The 12,144-nt window shown below is 44.1% G+C and overlaps 1 protein-coding gene across 3 annotated transcripts in view; it reads left to right on the plus strand.

The window, feature by feature from the left end:
• The window catches only part of KREMEN1 (kringle containing transmembrane protein 1), a 99,441-nt gene that overhangs the window by 21,355 nt on the left and 65,942 nt on the right, over positions 1–12,144 (plus strand). For all 3 annotated transcript variants that reach the window (XM_061385255.1, XM_061385253.1, XM_061385254.1), the window contains exon 3: positions 2,325–2,416. In XM_061385255.1, coding sequence (XP_061241239.1) covers positions 2,325–2,416 — 92 coding nt within the window. The remainder of the gene's footprint in view (positions 1–2,324; positions 2,417–12,144) is intronic.

The following is a 12,144-nucleotide window of genomic DNA, read 5'->3' on the forward strand; positions in this document are numbered from 1 at the left end:
TGGCTTGGGTTAAGAAGAGTACTTAGGAAGAGAAACCAGTGTTTGTTTTTTGTTTTATCTTCTTGTTCTAAACTATCTCTTGGTATTAGGCTGTTCGTTTATCCTATTCTTCTGATGCCTTCTATCAAGCAAGTCTTCTCAGATGTGCTCCTGTTTTTAAATCTGATTTTAAATTTCCCACGAGGTTTAATTTACATGAAAAAAAAATTTATTTTCTTATAGATTAGCACCCAGTTCCACCACTAGGCTCCCACACACGTACCAGTAAATATCCATTAAGGAAACACTAAGCGCCAGGAGCACCACCTTCCTCCTGAGCCTTGGCTGGCTGCAGGCCTCTCCTTTGATTTGGTGAAATGTACCAGACCTGACCTAAGTTTATCCTTCAAAAAAGGGACACTGAAATTGTCGATTATTATCACATTAGAGAGCCCTGGGACCTTTTGTTTTAGCACCGAAGCGGAATCAAAGATTAATTTACCTGTTCTTTCTTAACCTTTTCTGATGCTTTTCAGAATGGTTTTAACTTTGATAACAAACAGTTGTTTTCGAAAGACTTTACCAAATCCTACATCAAAGCAAAACCCTGAATAGAGGGAGGAAAATGACAGTGAAATACTGTCTAAAGAAGGGCTTTGTACAAGTTCTCCAACTTTGATTTCTCAGCTGACACCCGACACCATGTTTGTCTTACATGATGTTTCCAATGCCATCCCAGTTGCAATGTCTGAGAGATGGCGAGTGATGGGAATGGGCTTCTCTGGGCTCTGTGTATCTGGGTTGGGGGTGGGAGGACAGAGGCTGGGACAGCAGGGTTGGTGCTGGCACCTGCCTTTGGGCACAAAAAATAAAAGGACCCTTTGTGCTTCAGGGTGGCTTATCTTCTGGGCCGCACAATAGGCTGATCGCTCCCAGGCCTGATAGGGGCTGCTCCAAAAGCTTAGGCCGCAGGGTCTTTATGCCCATTTCCGGCCTAACCGGAGTGTCAGGTTTCCAGCCTTCTGAGTCCAAATAAAGGGAGCTTGAAAAGCAGCAGAGAGAGGCAAGGCTTTTCTGTGTGTCCATTAACCCCTGCCATCTTTTGCTGTGTTTCAGCAGCACTGCCCATTATTGTCGTGGCATCTCAGAGTTGAAAAGACCTTAAAGCCATTTATTCCAAGCTACTTGTATAGAAATGTGAAATAAGTCTTTTGCAATTATTACTGCCATGTCAGAAGTTGGTACCAGGATAACAGGACTCTCTGTTCTGACTGAGACTCTTTGGTGTAGTTTTCTTTAGAAGTTTCTGAGATGTTAGTATTTTGAAGTGAAAAGAGGACCCATTTCTATCACAGGTGAGTTGACTGGCCTGATCCTATTGAAAACTTGTCAGTGGAGTCTGGAGCATGTGAATTTTATTTTATTGTTTAAAAATCACACAGTGTTCACTCTAGAAGACATAAGAAAATAAAGGGAATCAGAAAATAAAAACATTAGAATTATTAATACCTATAGTCCCATCATCTAGAGATAAATACTTCCAAGGATCTGGTGTGTATCCATCCCTAAATATATCTTTTCAAAAATGGGATTGTTGTCATACATTGTGTTTTAGAACTGCCTTTAAAAAAAAAAAAAAAGAACCTAACAAGACATGTGAATTTCTTTCCATATTAATAAATATGTCTCTACACCACATTTTTACCAGCTGTCTAGCTTTCCCTTATATGGACATATTTATTTAACCAACCTTTAATTATTGTTTCTAACTTTTCTGCATTGTGAAAATGCTGTGGTGAACATCTTTGCAAGTAAAGATTTCCCTAGAATACAACATTGAAAGAAAACTTGTGCAGTAAAGGGGGTTTTGCGTATCTTCAGGACCTTTGACTCTGAGCCTCCGAGTCTCCATCCTGGCCGTTGGCTCCATCCGTATGTTTATGCACAGTTCTATGGGCACCTGTGCTCTCCCAGTCATGGGGTCCCCGTGTTCACAGTTAAGGTGCCAGGGCTGTTTGGAATCATCTAGTCAGTGGTCAGTTGTCCCGGTCACACTGCAGTGAATTCGTGTAAACACACTTCACCTTTGCTCACCCACCACCCCGCCCTCAAGCTCTGAAGTTTCTGTGGCAGTGGATTGCATTATTCTTGTAGTAGTCCCACTTTTTTCTTCTTCATGAGAGGTGGCATTAAGATACATATGAATTATTAGAAACAACACAGAAGCTGGAGATTTTTTGTCTGTTTGGTTTGGTTTTGGTGGGGGTTGGTAAAACTGAAAAGCAATAAGCCAGTTGACTTAAAACAAAGGGAGTGTTACCGGGTGTGTCCTTTTCCCTCCCCAGAAACCCAGACGGTGACGTGAGCCCCTGGTGCTACGTGGCGGAGCATGAGGACGGCGTCTACTGGAAGTACTGCGAGATCCCCACCTGCCAGAGTAAGGCCCTGACTCCCCCTTGGCCCCGAGCACTAGGCCTTCGGAGTGGAGGCCAGTGCCCCAGAGTGAGCAGGGGAGGGCAGATAGTGCAGGCAGGCAGGTGGGCTTCCTGGAGCAGGTGGGAGGAAAGCCACCTGGGCTGAAGATTTTCACTTCTCTCATGGAGGCTTTTTGGGAAGGAGACCCTCAGGTTCTCTCAGGACCCCCTTGCCTCCATGGAGAAGCCCAGAACTTCACCTTCCACTGGCTTTCCTCACACTGATTCTTCGATGGGTAGAGATGCACCAGCTTGGTAGCAGTCCAGAAAAAGAAACAGTACCTTGGACTTTGGGGAATTAATTTTCAAAAATGAGGGAATTCCCTGGTAGTCCAGTGGTTAGGACTCAGCACTCTCACTGCAGGGGCCTGAGTTCAATCCCTAGTTGGGAAACTAAGATCCCACGGGGTGTGGCCAATTTTTTTTTTTTTAAAGAATGAACGAAGAGCCTTTTATTGACAGTAAAACTAAGTTGTGACTCTACTTACTGTTTAGATTTGATGTGCTGTGTCCCATGAAAGCTGGTGTTCAGTAAATTAGATACCTTCAAAACCAATGTGATAGCTCCTTTCCTCACATTAGCATAAAGATGTTCTATTGTTATATTACAATAGCTCATAATTTGTCACTCCCTACTACTGGAAAACCCACTTTCTTCAGCCTTTTAGCACAAGATCTGTCTTCTAATCTGTTCATTCCTTCATTCCCTGTTCAGTGTTTATTATATGTATGTAAAGGCAGAAAGGTATCCTGACCCTCAGGGCATATGTGATATGTCAGGGGATCTTAGAAAGGTACTTGAAAATAAGGTTGAAAATGTTGCGGGAAGATTTAACATATGGAAATCAAAACTACACATGGTGGCCATAAGGCGTTTACTAATCGGTGTTTATAATGTCTTGTTAAATATGCCAGAGGAATAGAGTTTCTCAGTTCTTAGAGCTGAAGGAAAGGACTGCTCTTTCATAATAAGCCTACCCGGATTTTTTCCCTCATGATTTAAATCTACCCTTTCTCCTGCCTTCTCTCCCACTCCTCAGGTCAGGAAGGGTATGGAGGTCCAAGTGGGACTCAAGCCTCTCTCCTTGTGCCCACCTCAGCAGTGTGAACTCTGCTGCCTTGGGGGGACCAGTGCTCACTTTCATGAGCTAAACTTTCGCATGTCTCACTACTGCCCAGCAGTTAGGCCCTCACTTCCCTGTCCTTCCAGCCTGGTATACCTTGGTTCAGCTCTGCCAAAATGAGAAAACTGTAAAGACCAGAAGAATAGGCTTTTGCCCAGGCTGCTTAATCAAATTTTTAAAATGAAAAACATCTCTTTTGGCTCTAGTTATGTGAAGAAGGAAGGGGCTAGGGGAGAGGAAAGCAGATTTTCCTCGGTCCATTTGTTCTGCACAATGATGGTCTTTTAGTACCAGCCTATGTCATTCTCTTAGGAATGGCAAAGAGGGGGTTTCAGTCCGAGTGCTTTTATTTAGAAAGATAATCCTCCACTCTCATTTATAAAATATAATTTGGGCCAATGGAAGCAGACTCACGTGGTCACTGAGTTCCAGAGTAGAGAATTCCAGCAAAATAGTACGAACCACCTAGGTCCCCTCTAATTTGTAATATTTGTCAGATGTGTCTCACTGTTCCAAAAGAAAGACTAAATGTCATTTTTCTTAAAGGCGCTTTCATAACCCTCTCAGAGCTTCTAAAGCTGGTCTTGAAATGGTCAAGGTGGGAAGACACACAGAAGTTGGGAATGAGAACTGGGAGCCCTTGGTTTAGGGCGGTGGGAGGAGGGAGCAGTATCTGGCTTTGGTCTTTTGGAAAACCCTTCTGTTCACCCTGTGGGCACCAGGGTCCCCACTGAGCCAGGCCTCAGACCTTGAGTCTGCAAGGACATTGTGCTTTTAATTTGTCAGATTAATAGAGTTGAGAAAACCTCCTAAGTTGTTTGCAGCAGGAGACCTTGGTAATTGCCTGATGGACTCAACTGAGATCCAGCCTGCCTATTTTAGGCCAGTTTTGCCCTATTTCTGGATGTGGAGTCATAATTTTCATGAATAATACTAAGCCTCTGTGTGAAGCCCGCTATTCATGATCAGCATTGAACTTGTCATACAGGAAAAGGCCTGTGACATGATCAGATTCCTGGAAAGTTCATATCTGAATATAACAGACCCAGCAGGAACCAGGGGGAATGAATGTTTAGGGACAAAGCCGAGTGTGGTTGAATGGTGGGCCATTGTGTGGAGACCGGAATCTCTGTTACGCAAAGAGCTAAAACAAGTAGGCAGGCAGAGACCAAGTCTGATTCAAAAGGGAGCAGAGAGAGATCTGAACCGTGCTCTTGACCTATGCAGCTCAGATCAGAACTTACTGTTAAAAGGAGAACAACCCCCAGGAAATTGGATTTGCTCTTCAAACTGCTTCTGCCAGTATGTGTCTCAGAACCCCCATTCTTATCACAGAGAGAAGAAATATAGATTTTTAAAAGGAAATCCCAACATCAAGTTTACTATCCCTGTTTGTCCCGCCTCCTGAATCTCTTAAGTCCTGTTGACTACTGAACAGGAAATCATTTGGCTTAATGTCCAGCCTTTGCGTGTCTGTCTCTTGTTAAATAGTCAGCCTCACCAGTCCTATTCCTGTTTATTTCATTGCTTTTGAGGGACAGGCACTATAATACCCCGCAGGGCTTTTGCTTTGTTCTCTTTTACCTACAAATTCTTTATAAAAGTTTCATACAGTTTTTGAAACTAAGTAGGCTAGTTGGGGGAGAGCAGAACCTGCAAATGGTATTTAAAGACAAATATCATTTTCTTCACATCCCTGATTAGATCCTGAGGCCACAGGCATGAGAAATTTATCATGTAGGCTCCAAGAGCTATTTTTGGTTTGCAATAAAATTTTCACCTGATTTCTACACACTCAACTATAAAAATTCCCCTTCGAATTAGGGAAATTTGAATCCTGACGATGTTATATTAAGGAATCACTGTTAACTTTAATAGGTACAGTAATGGCATGCATATAGAGAGAGCCCTTTTAAATTACAGATGCACACTGAAGTTATAGTATATCTGAGATTTGTTTTAAGTGATCTAGCCTTCCAAAGAGTGAGTGGGTGGGACGGGTGCAGGGGAAACAGATGAAATAAGAATATTTTTTCTAAAGTGGCTATTTGTTGATGCTGGGTAAGAGCTCATATTCTTTCCTATGTTTTGTGTATGCTTGAAAGTTTCAATTACAAAAAATAGTTTTTGTAATACTGAAAGAATTTGTAATATTTAAAAAATTTTAAACTGAATGTGTAAACACATTCAAAGTATCCAGATTCAAGTATGTAACATGACTCACCTAACTGTGCTTTTTAAACATAGTTCACAGGTATTTGGGTTAGTTATTAAACTTTTAATAAGTTTAATATTGTTGGTTATTAAATTTATTTAAAATTAGTTATTAAAGTTTAAAATCACAAGGACCTTAGAAGTGATTAGCTGTGACAAACGACATTATTTAAGCTCTAACCATATAGTAGGGGACACAGGGGTGGCATGGTCTGCAGCCAGTGGGGAACCCCTAGTTTAGAAGTGAAGGCAGCACATAAAGAGGTGAGCACATGTGAGATGCTCTGCGTACAGGAGATGAACAGAAGGACGGGAGCACTGGAGAGGGGGTCTGCTCTGTACAGGCAGGGCTGCTCTGCCAGAGCGCTTCTGTAAGAAGTAGGGCCTTAGTGCAGGGCTTTTCCCACTTTACGGTACCTACCATCACCAGAGAGCTTATTAACATGCAGGTTCTCATTCAGTAGCTCTGGGACAGACGTGGGATTCTGTGTTTCTAACAGGTCCCTGGGATGCTGGCACTGCAGGACTGCACTTTAAGCACCCAGGGTAGGGTGGGGCGGAGGGAAAAGTTTGCATGCGTGCACACACACAGGAATTCTCATGCACATCAGTGTTGCTAAGACATCGGTTTTAAGAAAAAAGGTCAGGAAATGAGGTCTGAGAAAAATTAGATGGGGCCAGATCATGGTCTGGGTACAAAACCTGACCCAGAAAGACAGTGATGAGGCCTGGGGGAGGGCCAGGGTCAGAAGGAAGCCCTTCTCCGTTACTTCCTGAGCCTCTGTGTCAGGGATTCGGGCCATTGTTCCTCCCTCCTAATCCGGGAGAAGTTCTCTCCTGGTGGCATCATTCTCCCAGACTTGCCCTAGGAGGACTCCAGCAACAGCACCTCTGCCACTTGGGACCTTTGGTCGGAGACCTCACTGGCTTAAGTTCCTTTTAATTAAATGACACCCTGACTTTGTTCAAACAGATTTGTTGTTCCTTATAGAAATGCAACCCAAAAGAGCAGGGTTTGAAAGCTTCTAATTGTGATCCCTAATAAGAGTTTTTAAAGTTCAATTTCAGTGTATGTGCTGCCGAAGCGAGCACTAGAGTTTTTAAACTTCAGACTTTGAGTAAAAAGCCAAGGGCACTTTGGCAATGATGGTCAAGGCAGGCCCTCAACTACAGAAAATGTTCTGCTTCTGTCAGCACTTTTTGCATTTTAATGTCAGAACTGATTTTTTAATGTTTTAGCTTTTTTCAGTTATTATTGAGTACCTCATATGTGTAAAGCACTTATATTCACATTACCTTTTCAACAATTCTGTGAAGCAGGTGGTATGTTCCCTCCCTCCTGCCCTCCTTGGTCAGATGAGAAAATGAAGCTGGAGTGGTTAAGTGATTTGATGAGGATTACCCTCTGAGCCAAATAGGATTTGAGTCTAGGACTCCTCATGGCAAGACCAACCAGTGCCCTTTCCCTCCCAGGACTTGTGAACAGCCCCATTTCCTTTAGTTCCTTAAAAGTGGGGGGCTTGGGATGGAACAAGGCTACAGTTGAGGTCATTCTTAAGAATTTTTCTTTGGGTATTGTTTGGTAATTTGAGTTTGAAATTCTGATAGTATGCTGAATTATTAGGATTGCCTTTTCAACATTGGGGAAACCAAAGGATTAACTCAGTGGCGACAGAGGGTCTGCAGTTCAAGCTGTTAGCTCCAAGCCATTCTCTTTTCTCCTCTGAGTTTGGGAAATCCCAGACCCCAGGAGAAAGCAGGCTGTGATAGTATCCAGGAAGCATTCACTGCAGGCAGAGCCACTCTGGACGCTGTTGGGCCCATCTCCACGGGTGTTCCTGGCCCAGCTGTTCTCAGCTGGGAAGGGGCTCCCCACAGGTGGACCCTTGGCCTGAAACCATGCATCAGCGGCCTTGTTCCAGCCTCAGGGTCTCTCCCAACACCATGTTCCCATTGCTCTGAACTTCACCTTGAAAAAGACACATCTCTGTACATCACTAACACTTTACAGCTAAATAATGAAACCTCAAACTGTAGCCCATACCCAAAGCAATATTGAAGTTGAAATGAACATTAATACTGTACTTTATGCAGTCTCATTTTTCACCTTTTCTCTCTTTGAAACTACAATTACATAACCTTTTTATCTAAGTGAACCCTTTTAGGTTACCAGAATTAGCGGTCAGAATCCTCTTTTGATGATTTATTTTTTGTTTGTTTTCCCAACTGGACTAAACTGTTCAAATACAGACATAGGTTCTGGAATCTCTGTGAGGGACAGACCTTAAAGTGGTGGGGACCCGAGGTTTCTTTGAAACCTGTATTTGCTCAGTGGGGCTCTCTCATTTTGCATGGACTGTATGTCTGTTTACGGAGGGGTGCTAATAGAATTTATGGGGGCTTTCCCCCCTCAAACCATATATTTTAACAGTCTTCCACAGCCCCTTGCACAGTGCAGGCTTTAACAGTTTAGTTCAGTCTCTCAGTCGTATCCAACGCTTTGTGACCCCACGGACTGCAGCACACCAGGCTTCTCTGTCCAACACCAGTTCCTGGAGCTTGCTCAAACTCATGTCCATCGAATTGGTGATGCCATCCAACCATCTCATCCTCTGTTGTTGCCTTCTCCTGCCTTCAATCTTTCCTAGCATCAGGGTCTTTTCCAATGAGTCAGTTCTTCACATCAGGTGGCCAAAATATCAGTCCTTCCAATGAATATTCAGGACTGATTTCCTTTAAGATTGACCAAGGGACTCTCAAGAGTCTTCTGTAACACCACAGTTCAAAAGCATCAGTTCTTTGGTGCTCAGCTTTCTTTATAGTCCAACTCTTACATCCATACATGACTGCTGGAAAAACCATAGCTTTGACTAGGCAGACCTTTGTTGGCAAAGTAATGTCTCTACTTTTTAATATGCTCTCTAGGTTGGTCATAGCTTTTCTTCTAAGGAGCAAGCATCTTTTAATTTCATGGCTGCAGGCACCATCTATAGTGATTTTGGAGCCCCCCAAAATAAAGTCTATCACTGTTTCCATTGTTTCCCCATCTATTTGCCATGAAGTGATGGGACTGGATGCAGGCTGTAATAGATGCTCACCAGATGTGCTTGCTGATGTGATTGTCGTATCTCTCCCAGGAAGAGACAACACGATCCAGAGGAAAGAACTCAGCCTCCAAAGTCCTTCACCTTAGGTTGGAATCATCACTTGCTTATAGCTCACGGCAAAGTGACTCCTCTCTTAGCCTTGGTCTCCTCATCTCTACCTTCCAGGGCATTTTGAAGATTAAATGAGTAAAATACACATGTCTCCGAGTCCAGGGACCTAGCAGAAGGTAGGCAGAAAAGTACGGGCAGGGCCTGTGGTGGCCTGTGCTGCGTCCAAGGTGTGGACTACCACTGGCGTGTTCCTAATATCCAATTCCTAAACAGGTTCTTCCCAACCTTCATTTTATTGCTGTTCAGTCCTGCATTATCTGATTGGCCCCAGGGCCCTGGAGTGTGCCTCAACTGCTTGCCCGGAGGCTGTTCCCCTGGGGCCTGGTGTGACCCTGTGCTCAGGGAACACCGGATGCCCTGCATTCCTCTGACAGTGCAGTTTTATGGTTTCAGAACAGGCATATCTCTATTACTCATTGTTTTTGGCAGTGGATGTTATTTAATTTCTCATTAAAAAATTCAGACTTTCTGAACCAAATGGACATTTTCCTCAGCGACAGTTGTATACGTTGCATTTCAAAAATGTTCTAAAGCATATTAATAGCTTAAAAAGGGAAAATCATTCAGATCAGTAAGGACAATTTTACTGATAATCTTTATACCAGCACTGGCCTGTAAAAAATACACATGAACATAAGGAATAGTCCCACCCTCAATCTTATGATGTAATTAGGAATCTGAGCTATAAACACAGGAGAAAATTGGAGACCAGCCACCAATTATATAAATAAGATTGAGTTATGTGGTAGAGAGCTGTGAGTTTTTGAAGTTGAGAGGGCTCGGTGAGGGTTGGGGAGCTGGAGGCATCATTAGAGAGAAAGGCCAGATGGAGCTGGAGCGGTCAGGGCCCCACAGGTCAGGGAACAAACAGCCAGACAGAGACGCAGAGGAAGGACACGGGACTGCTGTGCATGTCGGTGGGAGTTACGCTGCCCAAGGAAAGGAGTGGACAGAGAGGAACTGGGTGGGAACCTTGAACACCAGGGCTGATTAGATTGAGGCTCACATACAGGGAAAGCCCTCCTCATTCAGGAAGATGAGCCCAGTGTCCGTTATAGGGTGGATGGAGGAGGGATGTTTGGGGAGGGGAGGATAGGCGTAGATTTCAAAACAGAGGGATGAGGGCCTCGGCTGTGGTGGTGGCAGCGAGATCATGCAGGAAGGGTTCATCCAAGACGCTTATAGGAAGGAGTCAGAACTTGATGACAAGTGAAATACATACGGCATGAAACAGCAGGACGAATAAAGGATGCCTCTGTGGTTCTTTGCCTGGGATGTTTGTGGTGTCCAGAAAAAAAGTTCGAGTCAACAAACTGAGCTCTCTTCCCAGAGACACAGCAGTACCGTACCATTCCTCCTGAACTCGGACTGACCTTCTGTCGAGTAAGGTGTTTCGGTTGTCTTGTTACTGCATCACAGGCCACCCCAAAGCCCTGGTGTCTCAAAACAACAATAGCTTGTCGTACCTCCTCACTCTGTGGATTGGCTGAGTTTCAGCTTGGCTGTGTTCCTCCTGCTCTCATCTGGACTCAGTCAGGTGTCTGCATCCATCGGGCCTCTGCTGGGGCTGGGATACCCACGGGATGTCCAGGCTGGCCTCAGCCCCCTACCTGGGCAGCCTCTCTTTCCAGCAGCATACTTAGACCTCTTATAGGGTGGCCGGCTTCCAAGAGAAGCTGCCAGTCCTCTTAGGGGGTGAACTCAGAAGTCCACCATATTCTCTTAATCAAAGCAAGTCACAAGGTCAGTACTGATTCAAGAGGAGAGGAAATTGGTTCCAAGTCGAAAGTAGGGAGTCGCACACATGTATGGGGAGGGAGGAAATGATTAGAGCCTCCTTTGGAGACAGTCTACCACGTTCTATCCCCAGAAATTAACTTTCAAGAAGGGACTCCTGCCAGAGGAGAACTGTCTCTGTGATACATCAGGGTCGTATGGGGGTCAGAACCCTTAGGAACTTTTCCTGCCTTCCCCAAGGGTAAAATTTCATAGGGGAAGACAAGGTCTTGTTTACTTACTTATTTGGGTGAGTCGCTATGAAACTCCGAGACATGAGTAAAAGAATCAGAGTGACTGAAAATGAGAACTGATATTTAGAAATAAAGTTATAGAGGTAGAGGGACTTCCCTTGAGGTCCAGTGGTTATGACTCCATGCTTTCACTTGCATGGGGCTTGGTTTGGATCCCTGGTCAGAGAACTAAGATCCTGCATGTTACATGGCATGGCCAAAAAAAAAAAAGTTGCAGAGTTAGAGTGTGGCCATGTTATGGTAGGACTTGGACCAAGCTGGCAACTGTCAGGTTTTTAACGGAAGTTGTAGGTGGACAGGATGGAATACAGGGTGCTCATGGTCATGGGCTGAGAGTATGGAATAATCCACACCTAACCTATTGATGCTCTGAGGGAAGTCTTTGAAATGACTGGTCATCTGATAGGACTATCAGTGGCATCATCTCACGTGTACTTAGTTCCTTATTCCCCTGTCCTCCAGAAGAGCGAATTCGGCTCCTGAGGCACCAGTGTGGAGGCAGAAGGTAGTGAATGACATTATGGTGTTTATAATAATTAGCCTCACCCACTCGCCCCCGCCTCCCACCCCGCCCCACCCCACCTCGCCTTCTGTAGCGGGAAACTAGAAGCCAGTATACATATATCGTTTCGGTGTTTTGTTAATACTTTCAAACAGTGTACACTGAAAACAGAATCATTTATTTGTTTTCATATAATTCTCCCGATGTGCTTCATCACACATTAGTGATCAGAAATGAGATGTAATTTCCCAGTCCCTGCCCACAAGACCTGAATAGGACCTGACTGTAAGTTGAAGGAAGATTCACCCTAACTCAAGGATTGTGCAAGAATGAACTGCTGCTGGGTTTGGTTGATTGTAGATGGGTTGTGGTGTGGTGTATCTGAAGGCTATTGAATACAACTTACAGTGCTTAATAAAAATCTTTATTTAGTGTAAAAAAGTAAAACAAGCAATCGCTGCATAGTTTCCGAAGAGCCAGATTTTATTTGTAAGAAAATGTAAAAGATGTTCCCCAGAGCCAGGGCAGAGTTTTCTAAAATGCAAGAGAGAAACTTTGCTTCCGGTTTCTTAAACAGATCTCTCAGATTTGGCAGTAGACAAC

This window comes from Bos javanicus, chromosome 17, assembly GCF_032452875.1.
Source record: "Bos javanicus breed banteng chromosome 17, ARS-OSU_banteng_1.0, whole genome shotgun sequence".
In the NCBI taxonomy this organism is placed as follows: domain Eukaryota; kingdom Metazoa; phylum Chordata; class Mammalia; order Artiodactyla; family Bovidae; genus Bos; species Bos javanicus.